At 38.9% G+C, this 18,118-nt stretch overlaps 1 protein-coding gene across 1 annotated transcript in view; it reads left to right on the top strand.

Annotated features, from left to right (window-relative positions):
* LOC121434749 (origin recognition complex subunit 5-like) overlaps positions 1-18,118 on the top strand; it is a 58,379-nt gene that overhangs the window by 36,468 nt on the left and 3,793 nt on the right. Inside the window, exon 13 of the mRNA XM_041633703.1 lies at positions 12,699-12,811. Coding sequence (XP_041489637.1) covers positions 12,699-12,811 — 113 coding nt within the window. The remainder of the gene's footprint in view (positions 1-12,698; positions 12,812-18,118) is intronic.

Raw genomic sequence — 18,118 nt, 5'->3', positions numbered from 1 at the left:
TCACAGTGCCACCCCACCCACCTCCCACACCGCACACACCTCATAGACTGTGCCCAAGATGCTAGGGCACCTTACTTGTTTAGAAATAGACTCCTCAAGATTTTTACTATCTAAGGAAAAATCAAACAGTTACAGTTAGAGGTCTCTGATACAAGATTTATCAACTTTCCTTGGTTTTGACAGTGCTAACCAGTGCACACCAGTCTTTGTGTGTGCGTTACTGGGACTAATACAATTTGAAACAGCCTGGCCCAAGGTCTGTCTTAGGACAGCTGTGAATAACACTAGAGGGCAGTGTTGCCTCATTGCAGTAGGAAACCAGCTTTAACTTAGCATTGCTGCTGATACTTAAAAAAAAAAGTGATTTAAAATTTTTTCCACATTTGATTTGTTTGAGTGAAGGCAGAATGACTTGAAGAAATTTAGTATGTGCTGTGTGTACTCATGCGTGTGAATACCCTTTCATGTAAAGTAAGTATGATTGGTAAGGAATGAGGTTGCTTGTCTATATGAAACGATACTACTTTTCGTTTTTTTTTATCTTCAAGATTTGTCTTATAGTATGATGCTATTTTGTAGCTTGGTTTAATAAAAAGTTCATATAACAATTGATCATTTATGGTATATACATTTAAAGTTATCACAAAAAATTATTTTTATTTTATTTCATTTAAATTATTTCTATATCGAAACTATAAATATAATGTCTTAAGGGAGATATTTTTTAGATCTGAGGAAAATTCATAATTGATGATCTGAGAATAAGTTACTGTCTTGGGTATTCTGGGTCCACTCACTGATGCTTTCGTGTCTAGATGAGCAGACAGTAGTAGCAGCCCCTGAACGTCTTACAATAGTTTAGCTAGACTGAACTTTAAGAACATTTTAGACATTAGTCACACCTAATTTTTATCCTTATATAACTTTAATCCTTGTCATGAGTCTGTTTTAAAGTTTTCTCTAAGGTCTGTGGGCTTTCCCCGGGTGAATGCTGTGTTTTCTTATATTCTCCTTCTCTCTGCTGCACGAGTGTGCGCGCGCGTGTGTGCATGCAGCCTCCCACAGCAAACACGTAAAGTCTACAGGCATCACCTTCACATTGTGAATTGATGAGATGGGACCTTTGGAACCACCTTTAAAGATAAAATATGCTTATCTTTTTTCCAGAAGCATATTAAATCCACATATGATTCTTTAATGTGTTTATTTTCTGCCCCTTGTTTGAGGAAAAATGATAAACTTGTTTGAAAAATTTTGAATACTTTGTTTTTTAAAGCAGGATTCAAGTACAGTTCTTTGCGTTTGTCACGTGTCCCAGTTACTTTAAAATATTAAGCCATGTTACATTGTTTTTTCCACAAAGGACAGCATTGCTAGTTTACTTCTGAAATCATTGGTACCAAGCTGTAAGGTGATTTTGGAGAGGAAATTTTTTAAGAAGTAGAGACATTGAATTGTACATGCTTACATAATTTTAGAAAAAAAATTAAAGGAACTTATTATGATGCTTTCATGTAATTGTTTAACATGACAATTATTTCATCATTGTAAAGATTTGCTAGGAATAAATAGCGAGAAACTGTTGAAAGGTAAGGAAGCAAACATAATCCTTATTTTCAGTTATGTGCAATTTCTGGGTGATTTCATATTTAGTTATACAGAATTTAATAAAAATATTTAAAATCCCCTGTACATTTATTTTACTTATGTGAAATATTAATGAAAACATTTTGGAGCATAAGTTACTATACAAATTTTATTTCTTAAAATAGATGTTTCTACTTTCTCTGTTTTTAATTGACATTATCCTATATAATAAAATATACTTGAATTTATTTGCTTTTTTATTAAAAGCTTAATCTTTTCTCTCACATGTTGGATTAATTGTATGTAAATAACCTTAAGATTTCTTCTCATCTGACTTGTTTTATTAGCTAGGTAGGAGCTCAGAGAGCAGAGTGGTGTTTTCCTTTTTATCAGCAGCGTATGTGAAGCAGATGCTCCCTCCTCTGCTCACCGTAACTGCGAGGGAGGACTCCGCTGCTTAGAGGAGCTAGCGTGTTGTTTTACTAAATCCAGAGTTTTGACATTTTCCTTCAAAGACAGATAGGCACCCATTGTATTTACTTCGCTTTCCGTTTTTTAGAGATGGGAGTTGTTTAATACGTTTTCCAGTCCTGAAGCATGTAAAGTTTATTTTAATTGAATTAGATTTCAAAGTCAGTTCTTTCCTCTGCTTGTAATTGAATTTTGTTTGTTTAAAATTCTATCTCACAGCTACACTTCACTGTGTTGTATAAACAATAAAGAGGAAATAAGTGTGTCTGTGGCTTCCACAGCCTTGTATGTGTCTAGTGGCGACAGTCGTGTTTATCTGAGGGCACAGTGGAGCTGAAGGGTGTGGCCCTGCACCTGCGTGCTCTGTGGGGCTCACGCACTGAGGGGAATTTGGGACTGAATTTCTCCTCTGACTTCAGTAATCCTCGATACTTGTAACTTAGACTTACGAGTCTCCAGGAGGTGAAGATCTGCTGGGTTTGTCCTCTGACATGCCCTGAATTCAGTGCTGGGGGCATGACTGAGGACTCTGGTAGAGCTACATTTTGGTAATTCTCTTTTAAATTTAATTATCTAACAAATTCTGTTGATACTCGGAGCTTTTAAATTATATGTAATAAATTATAGACAATATAGAAATACAAACAGTATGTTTTTCATGGTCTATTATGTACTTGATAGCTTTCCTTACAAAGCTGCATTGCTGTTTAACATAGCTCAGAATAACATTTAGACCCTCGACCTCATTGGCAATGTTTCAGATGTCTTTAAACTTACCAGAAGCTCTTTGACCAAATAATTGACTTTTTATAAGTAATTTACTTTCCCTGAAAAATTAATTTATAGATTATATGGTGGGTCTTAGAATATTTCTACAAATAAATACATTTATTAAATGCTGGTCAGGTGACACTAGGAATAATTGATTAAAAGGCTGTCTAATACATATATTGGTTATATGAAATATGACCTTATACTTATAAACTGTAACATCCTAAAGTCTTGCTGTCAGATAGTCATATAAGTTGTTTTGGGTGAGGGCACTATCTATTTAGACTCTAAGTGGAACTTGTGTTGAGGAAGTGATTCTGTGTGGTACTAGACTGTACACCTCTCTTTGTCAGTGCCCCACTTCACCCGACTCGTGCAGTATTCCACGTCTCAGGAATACCTCACTCAAGTGCTCGATGCTATTCACGTGAATTTACGTAAATCACAAAAAATCTAAACGCTAACATTTCCTAATCTTACTATACCCCCCCCCCGACCCCGAGCCCCAGTAGATTTGTGTGGCATTCCACTTCATACAAGGTAATGGAGAGGCTTAGCAACTGTCCACTTTGCTGACGAATAGGTCAGCAGGGATGCTGTTTGAAAGAAGGCAGCTCTTCTGCCTCCACTGGGGTAGCAGTGATTGGAAGGGTGGAGCTGCTGTACGATTTCCGCTAGCGAGATGCTAACGGTGTTCTTACCATCATGCTGCTGGGCAGGAACAAGGCCGCTTTTCTTGTCTTCATTTGTAAAAGAACCGCTCTTTTCCACTCTTCTTTCACATTCCTTCAGCATAACCACCTTAACCTTTGTGGATGCGGCTGTCTGACTGATCCCTAGAAAAATAGAGCCATTGCTCAGGGGTATCATGTAAAATGCTGCCTAAGGGAAGAGAAGCATCGCATAAATTATACTCTCTAACCGTTGGTGCCTTGTTTCTTGTAAGTGATATTTTATAACCACTTTGTTCCAAACATAGTATTACCTCTGATAAATATGCCAAATATGTATCCATTATTTTTATCTGGTGGGGGATGTATGCAACAAAGATAGATTTTTTGATCATGGTAGATTTTTGGCCGAAAACATAAAGTTTGAATGGGTATTTTCTTGTAAATGCATATTTAAGAGATTCCACACTCTTGCTATAGTGACTGTATAGGCAAATCTACATTAGAAACTAGTTAGGGGAAAAATTACTGGTGATAATCTCTGCTGTGGAAATGTGCGCTACATTGTAAAGTGCTTGTAAATGTGTGATTGAAGAATTGGTGCTGCTTAAGGGAGTCTCTCGTGACAGCTCAGTGTACTGTTCATTGGCGTTCTCTCTTTGGAGGCCGCACCTGGCATCTGTAGTCGACCGCACGTGCTCATAGACACGGGACTGCAGCAGATCAGGTTCTGCCCGAGTCAGGTGTCTCACCTTCAGACAGTTGGCATGTTGATAGCAAGTTGAGTTCTTAGAATGGTAGGTTCTTATTGTTCAGAATAAGAAAGAGGACTTCTCCAGAATTGTCTTAAATATTCCCTGGTGATAAATGCGGCTTGCACATTGATGGTGTACGGACTATGTATTTATATCCTTATCTTCTTATATGCCTGCATCTCAAGTTCTCCATCCAGTATGATGGCTGAATTTGAATTGATCTGAATATCACAAATATACCTTATACTGGTATAACAAATCGGATCATTCCCTAAAGCTTTTCTGTGGAGTTTCAGCCTTCAATCTTAAAACTAGTCATAAAAATAACCACATTTGCACGTTAAAAAAAATAAAGTAAAACTAGTAATCTCTTTACCATCTGCCTACTAAGTGTGTTGTGTGTGTGTGTTAATGTGACACACAGCTAGGAAAAAAAATTAATATGATATTTCTAGATATTACTTTAGCAAATGGAGAAATAACTTTTGAGGTCTTTTATCCTATTTAATTGATCATATGCAATATGCTTTTTCTCCTAAATATTAAATATACGTTATTCTTTTTACCACAGTTACCATTGTTTTGGGTCATTGGCTTCATCAGATCTTAGCCCTACACCAGCTCCTCTCTGGGCTCTTTGTCTCGAGGCTCTTTCTCATAAAGGCACCAGTTTGGTCTTTTTTTCTTCTTTTTCTTTTCTTTTTAATGAGTTACATTATCTGACAAACCAACTCTCCATTGGATGGCCTTTCGTGTAAGGCCCTGCTCAGTCTAACCCAGGATTTGCCACTTTGTTTCTCCTCCATCCTTGTCACTGTAAACTGTTTCTGAAGTCACACTAACTTCCCTAGTCTTTGTCTTGCTGCATGTAGTGCCGTCACTGCTGATGCCTCATGGTCTGTCTCCTTACTTTGGGACATCTCAGTAAGTCCACACTTAGCCCCTTCTCTAGAATCAGATACCCGTGTTCATTCAGATCATTAAAAGAACAGTCACCTCCCACTTAACTGCTGCCATTTCGTGTGTGTTTTTCTCCAGCTTCCCTGAATGTGTACAATTTTTCATACCCAGTGTCCCTAAATGAATGTCTTCCTATTCTCCTTTTCTGGACTTAGGATCCTTCTAGCCACTAAAGATTCTCAACCATTTCCAAAAATGCAAGCAAGTTCTTTTAGTTCTTTTGTATAAAAATACACACCATTTTTTTGGTTATCTGAGCATGCTTCTCCTTTTGGAGGTAAAACAAATAAAGAAACAAAACCAGCAGTGACAGTTTCAAACTGAACTGCCCTGATAGTATTTGCTATTTGCCCATCTCTTCCTATTGCTTCCATCCACCCCCTCTCCCTACCCCCCTATGTGTGTGTAAAAGTCTAAGCCAAACAACTAATTTAGGACACAAACCACCACAACAATTATGGTATTTGCTGAGTTGTGTGGAACTCACATACTGACACTTCATGTTAAGTTTATTTAAATAATTTAATATGTTGTGGATCATACAGCTTCTCCAGAACAGCTAGAATATGGAGTATTTCGTAAATCAGTTGACCTATATACCATCCTATAAAAGTACAAAAATAATGAGCCTGTTAAAAATTAATTACAGTTGTAAATTGATTTACCTTTGTTGGCAGAAAGAAGAGTTTGTTAGCCCAGGAACAGGTTCACACTGTTTTTACATTAAGCATTTCCAGCTGAGGCTTGTTAGTGACTGTCTCTCAGATTATGAAAAAAAAAAAATCCTCACTGTGGTCCATGAACTCCTATTGTTAAGATATCAATAATCAGCCCACCGTGGATGAGAACAAAGAACACAGGAATAACACAGTGAAGATGATCATGTGTCTATATATATATCTGTGTATATGCAGAGAGAGATTTTCATTTTTAAATTTTCATAGGAGCTAGTTAAAGGGAAAGATTATATATTTTAGTTTTTTAATAGTAAATATTTTAGGTTTAGTTGACACATAATTCTGCATGTTTATGAGCTATAGTGTAGTAATTCATGTGTACAGTGTATAATCCAGGCAGTAAGCAGCTATTTCCTACATGCTGGCATTTATCTGTGTTGGGAACCTTTGTATACATCTTCCCCTCTTGTTCACCATGAATGACCTGGTGAGATGATTAGATCCTGGTACTTGCTTATGACTTTCTCTGGCCTTTCTTCCTACAATCATGTGACTTTTATTTTACATTCCACTTTTCAAAAATCAAATTTCTAGCTTTTATATATGATGAGGAACTTGCAGTATTTGTCTTTTTGAGCTTGGCTGTTCACCTAATATTCTTTAGTTCTACCCGTGACACAGCAAATAATAGACTACTTTAGTTTTTAATCAGATTATTTTAGGCTAATGTAGAATAAAGTAGAACAGTGCCCACATTCCAAAATAGGCAGGTGAATACTATTCATCTTATTAGCAAGATGCTTCTAATTTATAGAAATTTTTGTATATCCCTGAACTGAGGGGAAAAGACAGAATTAGCCTAGCTGTCTGTTTCTGAATCTGGACAAAGGAGCTGTTTTTCGTACTTAATTAGTACTAAATTGTGTCCTAAGTACTAAGGGAATGGTGAGGCCTAGAGAAATTTAGGTGTCTGGCACAGGGGTCACAGAGAGCCCAGACAGGTGATACATTCCATTTTCCACACCACCGATGTCCCATGGTTGCTAGTATTAGTGGGTAGATGTCATCGCTCTTTCTGCGTCTCTATACATGCCCTTGATGCGGCCCTGAGGAATGAGTCGTTTACTTTAGGAGGAGTGAAAGAGAAGAAAAGATGAAATGGGCTAACACAGGCATTTTTTTTCTTAATTTCTATCAAAGGTTATATTTTTATTTTGTTTTATATGAACTAAAAATTGCAAGATACTTGTTCCACACCCATTAAAAATAACTTTCAGCAGTATTAAAATGTATCAATATCTATATATCCTAAATATAAAGATGAAGATTTTTTAAAGTATTATCCCTCAGAAAGAATATAAATTTTTATATTCCATAAAAGTATCTATTTTCAGATATAAATAATTCAAGAAAGTAATTTTAAGTCTCTTCAGCACTTAACAGTTCTAAATAAAGAATATAAATTCTAATCACTCATAAATTATGTGTATATTTCTCTTTTTTAATGGATAAGGAAAATGTGGTACATTTACACAATGGAGTACTACACAGCAGAAAAATGACATCTTGAAATTTGCAGGCAAATGAATGGATCTAGAAAAATCATATTGAGTGAGGTAACCCAGACCCAGAAAGACAAATATAATTGTACTCACTCATATGTGGCTTTTGGACATAAAGAAAAACTAGCCTACAATTTACAATCCCAGAGAACCTAAGAGAGGCATACATGGATCTAATCTACATGGGAAGTATGTAAAGAGAGGCCATTTGTTTGTTCCTGGTTGCCCAGAACCAAAATAACCACACAGAAACTGTATTAATTAAATCACTCCGTAGCCTATCAGCTCTAGTTTCTTATTGGACTGGGTAGCTCTTACATCCTAAACTAACCCATCTCCATTAATCTGTGTGTCACCACATGGCTGTGGCTTACCAGCAAGGTTCCATCACGTCTGTCTCTGGTGGCTACATGGCTTCCCCCTGACTCTGCCTACTCTCTATATCTTTCTCTTCCAGCCTGGCTATATTCTGTTAAGCCATTGGGCAGAAACAGCTTCTTTATTAACCAATAAAAGCAACACATACTCAGAAAAACTTCCCCAAAAGTAGAAAAAGACTAGGTCTCCTGAATAAATTGGGAACATGGGGATCATGGGAGAGGGTGGAAGAAGAGGGGAGAAGAAGGGAGAGGAGCAGAGAAAAATATATAGCTTAATAATAACACAGGGCCCTTAAAAACAAACATTAGATGACTTAGCGAACCATTTTTCAGTAGTCACCAGCACCTAGAGCCAGACATTGCTTTGGCTAAACACTGTTAATATCTAAAGTGGTCTTGACATGAAATGCTTAATTTGAAATTTTGTTGTAAGAACTCTAAAAAGTTTCTGGTAAACCTCCATGATGGCACATTATGTAATTGTGAAACATAATTTCTGTTAAGCCTCGAGGGGCTGATTGCTGATTGGAGACTGGGAATACCCATCATCCTTTATGGTGTTCTTTCTAAGAGTTCCATGTCCTGTGAGCTAGTTCAAATTTTTCTTTTGAAAGACTTGTTTATTTTGTATGAATACACACTGCTTTGCATACAGAAACTAGAAGAGAGAATATGGTCTTTATAGCCAGAGTTACAGGTTGTACATCACCCAGGGTGGTATTGGGAATTGAACTCCAGATCCTCTGTCAGAGTAGCATGTGCTCTGAACCTCCAAGCCATCTCTCTAGCGCTCAGATTTTTCTTTTCCAATTATTTTTTTCACAAGAAAATTTTCTTTTATTATATACTTAAATGTAAGTGGTGATTATAGTCCCTAAACAAAAATAAAATTTTTGTCATTTTGAAGGCTAGAAATAAAAGGTAAGAATTGGGGAGAAACCAGTCAGGGTGGGTTGCACTGTAATCCTCCAACAGTATTAAGAAATAATGTTTGACCTGCTCCAGATCTCTGACAAATCTGTGCAAACCAGTGTGGGCTCACAGCTTGGAATTTCTGACTTCCCACTTAAGGTTGTATTGTATCCAAATATTAAAGAACCCTGATAAATATGGGCACAAGATGTTGTAATTTTAAAAGATTTTTATAGCTTTGTAGATAACTTAAAAATTTTGAAATGAAGATAAAGGTCTTTAGGGTTTCTTAGAACCTTATCAGTATTTATCTTTAGTTTGTTCCGCTTTTTTTCTGGATAATTATACATTCACCTACATTTGTGCAAGGTGATCCAGACCCTGTATTCCCATGTGCCCTTCATTAATTTCCCCTGACAGGAACATTTTGCAAAATATCCAGCCAGAAGTATCACAATTCATCAAAAAAAACTAAACAAACAAACAAACAAAAAAAAAGGGGGCCAGGTGGTGGTGCCTTTAATCCTAGAACTCGGAAGACAGAGGCAGGCAGATCTCTGAGTTTGAGCCCAGCCTGGTCTATAGAGTGAGTTCCAGGAAAGCTAGGGCTACAGAGAGAAACCTTGTCTCAAAAAACAACAACAACAACAAATGGAAAGTATTACAATCAAGAAGTTGGCATTGATGCGGTCTACTGATCTTTTTCCAGTTTCCCCAATGTATATATAATCATTTTCTATGTATTTGGTGCTGTTTTTGCTTGTTGCTGTTGTTTGAGGGGCAGGGGCGTTGTTTTTTTAAAATATATGTTTTGTTTGGGTACTAAGGATCAAACCCTGGGCACACTACCACCAATCTACCCCTCCAACCCTTATCTCTATTCATTCATCTTTATGTACATCTCTGTATCATTGCTTAAGGAAAATTTTCCCTCTGTAGCTCTGCATATTTATTACCACAATCAAGGTACAAACCATTTTCATCATCATAAGGATCTGCCTACCCTATTTTCCACAGATAGCTGTTAAGTCTTCCTTTTCTTCCCCAGTCTTTGGGAGCTGAGATTCCCCTTTCATGCTGCAGTAGTGTGTGCAGGTGTATGTGCTTTTGCATATGTATGCAGGTGTGCGTGCCAGAAGTTAATGTTAGGCATCTTCCTCTGTCAGTCTTTCTTACTTTCTGAGGCAAAAATCTCTCTCCAGTTGACTGGACTGGCTGGCCATCGATCTCTTGGGATCCACCTGTCTTTACATTCCCCAGAGATGGGATTGTAGGTACATATTGCTGTGCCAGCTTTTTCTGTGGGTGCTGGAGAATACTAACTAGGTCTCAGGTCCTTTATGCTTGTTAAGCTTCTGTACCCACTGAGCAGTCTCCCCAGCTCTTTGTTTTTATTGCTTAGTACTCAATGACGTGCCAGGACCATGGTTTAAATATTAGCTTATTGGGCATACAAGTTATTCAAGTGTTTTAGTTTGGAAGTGGTTGGTGGAGGTTGTTGTTTTGGCTCTTGTAACTGAAGCTACTCCAAAATTTGGTGTGCAGGGTTTTATGTTTGTAAATGGAGACTGTCCTTTTATTTTCTAGACTGCCCTTTTGTTTCCTACCCACTCAGACCCAAATAATCACACAAAACTATATTAATTACAGCACTGTTTGGGCAATGGCTCAAGCATGCTTCTTAAATTAACCTATTTCTATTCATCTGTGTATCACCATGAGGCTATGGCTTACAAGTAAGGGTTTGGTGTCTTTCTCCTGTGGCAGTTACATGGCGTCTCTCTGACTCCACCTTCTTTCCTCTTCTATTCCTGCTTGGAATTCCAGCCTTTCTATATTCTGCCCTGTCATAGGTCAAAGCAGCTTTTTTGTTAACCAATGGTAATAAAACATATTCACAGCATATATGAAGCAGTTCACTTACTCTTCCATGTAGGTCTTTATGTTTACACCTATTAAATAGCATTGCTTTGAATATATGATACTGTTACATTTTGTTGTGGAATGGAATATTTGTTTAACTATGTAAAGATGTGTTGCATTTGTTTACTTTGCCTGTCTTAAAAAAAAAAGCTAAGCAGCCAATAGCTAGGCAGGAGGTATAGGTGAGACCTCTGGGCTGAGAGAATAAGTAGGAGGAGGAATCCAGGTTGGAGAGAGACAGAGGGAGACGGTGGGAGAGAAGAAAAGGCCAGGGTCCAGCAAACCAGACTTGGAGGAAGCAGGAAAACAGGACATGTGGAATGAAAGATTTTAAAAGGCATTAAGGCAAAATGTGGATAAGTAGAAACAGGTTAAATTTAGTTAAAAGAGTTAGTGGGACAAGCCTAAGCTAAGGTCAAGCATTTATAATTAATAAGTCTCCGTGTCATTATTTGGGAGTTGGTTGGCAGCCCAAAGAAAGTTCCAACTATACAATTTTAACCAATATTAGTCTCATGAGGAGATGCTGCATTTTCCTACCATCAGCTCTCTGTTATTGTTTTTTCTTTTTGATGCTCAATGCTCCTTTTAGACTTTTGTTTAAAGAACGTCCCTTGGCTTTCTTTAAAAGTAGGTCTCCCAGTGGAAGATTCTCTTAATTCCCTCTTGTTTAAGAATGTCTATTTCCACTTCATTTGCAAATGATAGCTTTGCCAGACACAGACTTACCAGTTTATTTCTCACAGTTGCCTTCCATCCATGGGGAGATTAAGTCTGGCCATGAATCTTGTTCCTGGCTTGCCCACCAGCTGTTCTAGACCCAACGTCATTTCTACTGTTGGGACAAAGAATTTCCAACTTTGTCCCCTTGTGTTGCTCCTTCAGCCTGGTGTCCTTGCATTGTCCACTGTCCTTTCTGTTTTCCCAGCCTCCTTGATTGACCCTTACATTATATTCAGGATGTTAGTTGTGCTCAATACAGAGAAGCAGTGTATCTGCATCTGTCATCTAGTTGAAACTGGAAGTTTCTTCTCCTGTGGTTATTTTCCAAACCCTGTAAGACTTTCTTAGTATTTGATTCTGAAATATGTTCAGGGCAATTCGAAACTCAATTGATTGACAAACCCTCTGTGAACCAGACTGTGGTAAAAATAGCTGGCAGTGTCCAAGTCAAGTATGTGTTTGTTGTTGTGGGAGCTTTTCTTCCACTGGACCGAATCCTTCTAAGATGCTAATTTATAGTCTATGCACTTTCCTCTTTTACCTTTCCTTGCTGGAGTAGAGGCTCTGTAAATCATTTTCTGCGTCTAGGGGTGTAAGGATAGGAATGGCTCTCTTGTGTATCTCCTTCTTGGGTGTCAGATTTGTCACTGACTTCTGAAGAGCTGGATGGGAAAAGTCTCACCTCTGTCCTATGCATGCTTATACATGCATCACCTTTGTCTTACACATGCCTGTACATGCATGCTGGAGCAGTCAGAGACACTTCCCTATGTAGAAACATCTGCGATTTGCAGCTATCTCTAGTAAAATTCTTGCTAGTATGAAGACCTGGATTTGATCATCATCACACACATAGAAAGCGGAGCTGATGACATACATTTGTGAACTCAGATCCTAGGAGACAGAAACAGGTAGATTCTTGGAGCTCACTAACTTACCAACCTAGCCAAACTGATGAGCCTTGGGTGCTAAGAGGAGTGACCCTGTCTCAAAAACAAAACAGAACAAAAAACCCTTGAATTTATCCTTAGCTTATATATATACACCCGTGAACCTGCCCACACACAAATGATGTTTATATGAGAAAATACTATAAATATTTTCAATCATCTCTTAACAAACTGGGCTCTTGTTGAATACTTTTCATTGGAACTAGGCTTTTAAACATATGTACAAATTTAGGTATACAAATTTTAAATTACTTGTATTCTTTGTGGATTCATTTATGTCTGTATTAGTAGCATTGTAAATAAAGGTATCATTTAATGTCATTAAATTTCTCATAAAAATATCCTTTCAATTTTAGATTACTTCCCTGGTGACTCTACAGCTGTTAACCCTGGTTGGTCATGACGATCAGCTTGATGGACCAAAATACAAATGCACAGTTTCTCTAGATTTCATCAGAGCCATTGCGCGGTAAGTTTAGAGTATTTATTAATGCAAAATGTCACCATTATGCAGATGATATGATATGCTAAATAAGAATGCCCTTTCTAGTGTAATAAAAAGTCACTTAAGAGAAAAGATCATTTAAGTGCCAGGAATGAACAAGCTCCAGCATAACATCCTCTAATGAGGTTTGCAGTGATGTAGAATTAGAAGTCGTAGACAGTAGGATAGGTGGCCAGAAAGGAAATTATTGAAATACTTTGGAAGGTGGGATTTAAGAGATCATTGGGTACAGAAGCTCATATGAAAGATGACACTTTAGACCCTAAGCACATCCTCTTCCCACATCTGCCGTCTTCTACTCTTGGGTCACATTTTTGCTTCTTTTATGCTGACTTGACCTGTTTCTCTTTCCATTCATTTAAGACACCTGTCTTCAGTTCTCTTCCTTACTTCCTTAATGTAAATGGAGACTGCGCATTTGTATCCTGGCTCCTCAGACCCAAATAATCGCACAGAAACTGTATTAATTGCAACAGTTTGGGCAATGGTTTGGGCTTCTTATTAACTAGCTCTTACATCTTAAATTAACCCATTTCTATCAGTCAGTGTATTGCCTCGGGGCTGTGGCTTACCGGAAAGGTTCTGGTGGTGACTTTCTCCTTCAGCAGCTACATGGCGTCTCTCTGACTCTGCCTACTCTCTTTATGTATCTCTCTTTGGATTTTCCATCTGGCTTGACTCTGCTAAGCCTTTGGCCAAAACAGCTTTATTCATTCGCCAATAAAAGCAACATATATACAGAAGGACATCCCAGGGCACCTTTACTAAAACCTGACTTTGGGTATATACCACTGCCCCTGCAGCTGTATAGTGGCAGCAGTTCCTTCTCTCCAAATCAAGTCCTTCAAGACTGTTTTGTTTGACAAGATCATTTCAGTGACCTCCATGATGCCACATCCATACTGCACCGCCCCCGGCTTTGAGCCTGGATCTACATCTGCCTCCTTGTTCTCCTGTCGAGGAGTAAAGCATGCAGTTTCATGCAGTTTATACCACTGTCTCCTGCCTACTAGAGTCTTGATTCTCTGTACACCACACCTGCGAATGTCTGCGTTCCCTCTTCTGTGCTCCATTTCTCCCACCACTGACAGTTCTCAAAGCTCTCTTCTCCTGGGTTCCTGGATCCTGAGGTGCTGCTCTGTCTTTCTGTCCTCTGCTGCCTGTGCAGAGGCTCACTTGACACCACTGACAGTTCTCAAAGCTCTCTTCTCCTGGGTTCCTGGACTCTGTGGTGCTGCTGTGTCTGTCTCTTCTCTGCTGCCTTTGCTGAGGCTCCTTTGCCAGCCTGTTCTCCCCACCTGACCTTTAAATGGAGCCGTTCCTTGAGGCCTGATCCTGGCAGCTTCCTCATAACCTACTTCCTTCCCAGGCAGTTTTAGCCATACTGCTCAGCCATCAGTAACTCCCCTGTTGTTTACGGCCATTTTTTTTTTTGTCACATTCTGACCTTTATTGGATATTTACAGTCCGACTCAAGACTGAACTCAGAAACTCTAACTTGTTTCCACACACAAATAACAAAAGGATTCAGCTTTTCTTCCAGTGTTTCCCGTTTCAGCAATGGTCCTGTAGTTGGCCATGTTGCAGAGGTCTAGAATTTGAAGGTGATCTTACCAGTTTTTCTTTTCTACCTTCTTAGAGTTTCTGTTGCTGTGACAGAACACCATAACCATAAAGCAGGTTGCGGAGGAAAGGGTTTATTTGGCTCACACTCCTGAGCACAGTTCATCACTGAAGGACACCAAGTCAGGAACTCAAACAGGGCAGGAACTTGGAGGCAGGAACTCATACAGAGATGGGGAGGGGGTTTCTGTTTTCCATGAGTCATTTATTGCTTTTATATCACCCAGGATCAATCGATGATTAGTCAAAGTAATTATCCTACATACTTACCTACGGACCAATCTGATGGAAACTTACCAGTTGAGGTTCCCTTTTCCCAGATCGCTCTAGTTTGTGTCAGTTGAGCAAAATAATGACAGCCAACCAGCAAAATAACAAATTATTAGATTGGTCAGTAATTTATTTTCTTAGGAAAATTACTGTGCAGTTATTAAGCATTTTACTTTCGAAGGAAAAAATGTGAGGAAGAGATCGTGGTAGAGCCTAAGTGAATGAGGTCGTTGTGTAGAGTTACACGTGTGAGGACCCTCCACATGCCTGCGAGACTGAGGAAGGCAGGGAGCAGTCAGAGCACACGATAGCGGTACGGGGGTGGGGGGGGTCACCCCAGTCCATCTCACCCCTCGACCCAAGAATGGATATGGGAAATGTGGTGGTACATTTGCACAGTGGAGTACTACACAGCAGAAAAAAATGATGACATCTTGAGATTTGCAGGCAAATGGATGGATCTAGAAAACATCATATTGAGTGAGGTAACTCAGACCCAGAAAGACAAATATCACATGTACTCACTCATAAGTGGCTTTTAGACACAAAGCAAAGAAAACCAGCTCACAATTCACAATCCCAGATAAGATCTCCTGAGTAAATTGGGAGCATGGGGACCATGGGAAGGGTAGGAAGGGGAGCATAGAAAAATTTATAGCTCAATAAAATCAGTAAAAAAAAAAAAAAAAAAAAAGAAAGAAAGAAAGAAAGGAAACCATCTCCAGCAGGAATACATATATAGACAAATAAACAAGTGTATTAATCATAAAAATGAAGCTACAAGAGCATTCCCAGCTCCGTTTTCATTTTGTTTGAATACATATCCAAAGACTAGTATACATACACACACATACACACACATATATATATATATAATTCTATAGTGTTATTAATTTAATTTCTCATATTATTTCATCCCTTCTGTTCTTTTTGCATAGAATTTGCCTCTGTTTACTTCCTTTAATATAGAATATAGTGAATCAACTATTTTCTGCTATAATTATTTTTATTATTGTGATTTTTCAAATAAAAATTTTATTAACAAAGTAATGGGTTTCATTTTGATATTTTCATATATATACCTTAATATATGTTGTTATACTTATTCTTGCTCCCCAACTCTCTCACCACGCCCTCCACCCCCTCCCCATTAACCTGATTTGCTAGTCCCTCCCCCCACTGCTACCATGAGCCTTCTGCTTTTGTGTTCCATACATTTACATTCATTCAATTGCATCTCTTGTTCTTCCTTCTTTCTCCCCCATCAGATGTCTGTCTCCTTTATCTTAGTCCCCCTCACCGTGTGTATGCGTGTGTGTGTGCATGTGTGTGTGTGTGTGTGTGTGTGTGTGTGTGCATTAAGATGTCTGCTTATGTATACATAAAGTTAAATCATAATGTTGTGATGTTGCTACATGGGAAATAAAACATGCAGAAAGAAAGAGAGAGAGAGAAATGTGGATGCTGTAAGCACAGGTTTAGCTTCTGTTCTTTATGCACTTAAGATCCGTGATCTCACTGTCAGCAAACATTGTCTAGGCTCTTCTGAGATGCAGAGACAAGTATGGTGGAGCTGCTGCATGTGTGTTTATGTAATCAGTGTGGTTTTGAAGATACGAATATATTTAAATGCTGAGGAAAAAGATAGGAAAGTTAGTGACACAAAACAGAATAATTTAAAACACAAAAATCTTTGCAGTACTGTGTAAGGATGGGATGCAGAAGGGAGTTGAAAGAGCCCACGATGGGGCAGCAGTATGCTGTGGCCTCCGAGCAGAGCACTGTGGACTCAGCTGCTCTTTGGCAGCGGAAAGTTGAGGAATTCTCACCTGATTCTTCTGCTTTCTCCATGAGGGGGAGGCAGGAATTGTGACTGAAGGCAGAGCTGGAAACAGCTTGAGAAAAGTGTGTGATGTTGGAATCCATGGCCCTGCACATGGCAGCCAGTGCCCGCTGGGAAAAGCAGCATGCTGAGGGGGCTTGAAATTCTTGACCTTGAGTTTCCAGTGGTGTCAGTTTGTGAGACCTGCGATCTTGTCCAGCAGTACTCCATGTGCTGGACTACCAGGGCTGGGAAGAATAGTAATAGAAATCACATAACATTGGGGTCTTGCCAGAGGAGTTGAGTGCTAACACATGAGCTCGTGATGAACCATGGAGTCTGAGCTGGACAGAAGGGAAGGCAAACCAGCCAGGAACCAAGACTTTTATGTCTGGCAATACTCATTATCTGTAGGTCTAAATAAAATGAAGGGGTTTGTAACCTAATTATCCCTAGTGTCCCAGATTCCTGAAATGGAACAAATAATATCTCAGAGGTATGTTCTGAGAAGTAGAATATCTCCGAGTACATTTATTAGAGATGAAAAGACCAATATGCAGACAATTTATTAGGTAACAGGGTACAAAGCAAAGGAAACTAGGTACTAAATTTATTCAGTGGCTGAAGAATGGTAAGGAAGTAGAGAGAAGGCTGCTGACTGGGATTGTCTGGGTCTCACATAAGGACACCAGCTTCGCTTGACTGAACCGCCTGGCATGTAGGAGAGAGGTGGACTGGAAAGAAAGCTGCCGATCAGGGAGCGCCATGTGTTAGTTAATGCCCACAATGAGAGAGAAAGGGAATTCATCGAAGACAAAGGACCAGAACAGTGGAAAGGTTTGGTTAGGAAAGCCAACTGCTTCCAAAAAGGAATTAGAATGTGGAGTAGAGAATGAAGAGAACTAACCTCCAAGGAGCCTGTGGGAGCCATCTATGGAGCGGCCTTACCGTGAGGTGAAAATCAGGCTTTCCAGTTCCCATAGTGGGAAGACACTGTGAGATGCCTCAGGGGTGTAAAATAAAGTTGCTTTTTGGTTTTGGTTTTGGTTTTTGTTGTTGTTGTTGTTTTTCTTTTCTTCTTTTTTTTTTTTAAGAAACTTATTTCTAAAGAAGCGAACTCAAAAATACACACAAAGTCTGAAATCATGAGAAAAAAGTCTTTTCTGTGAAAAAAGAATTGATAAAGTGAAATAAAATACAGATAAAACTAAATTCTTAAATATATGTTATATGGTTTGATTCTGTTCTCAGTTCTGACTTAAGAATTACCCCTAGGAAGGCTATGGAGATGGCTCAGTAAATAAAGCATTCCTATGTAAGGTTAAGGACAAGAGTTACCACCAGAACCCAGTTAAGGTTGGGCAGATGTTGCGGGAGGTCCTCCCACTCCTCCAGCCTATCACCGCTGAGGTACCAGCCCATTGGGGCGTGGTTTCTCTCCCTTTAAAAAAGCGGCCACTTCCCTCTCCTCTCTCTCTTCACTTCCTGCTCCGCCAGCGACTAGACTCCTTTCCTGGTTGCGTAGAGGGCTGTTGCCTGGGACAGTGATCTGTAAG

Source organism: Microtus oregoni, unplaced genomic scaffold (assembly GCF_018167655.1).
Source record: "Microtus oregoni isolate MIOR12 unplaced genomic scaffold, Mior012 000044F_ref0000062, whole genome shotgun sequence".
Lineage (NCBI taxonomy): Eukaryota > Metazoa > Chordata > Mammalia > Rodentia > Cricetidae > Microtus > Microtus oregoni.
Note: the sequence above shows the minus strand (reverse complement) of the source record. Positions and strands in the feature narration are given on the sequence as shown.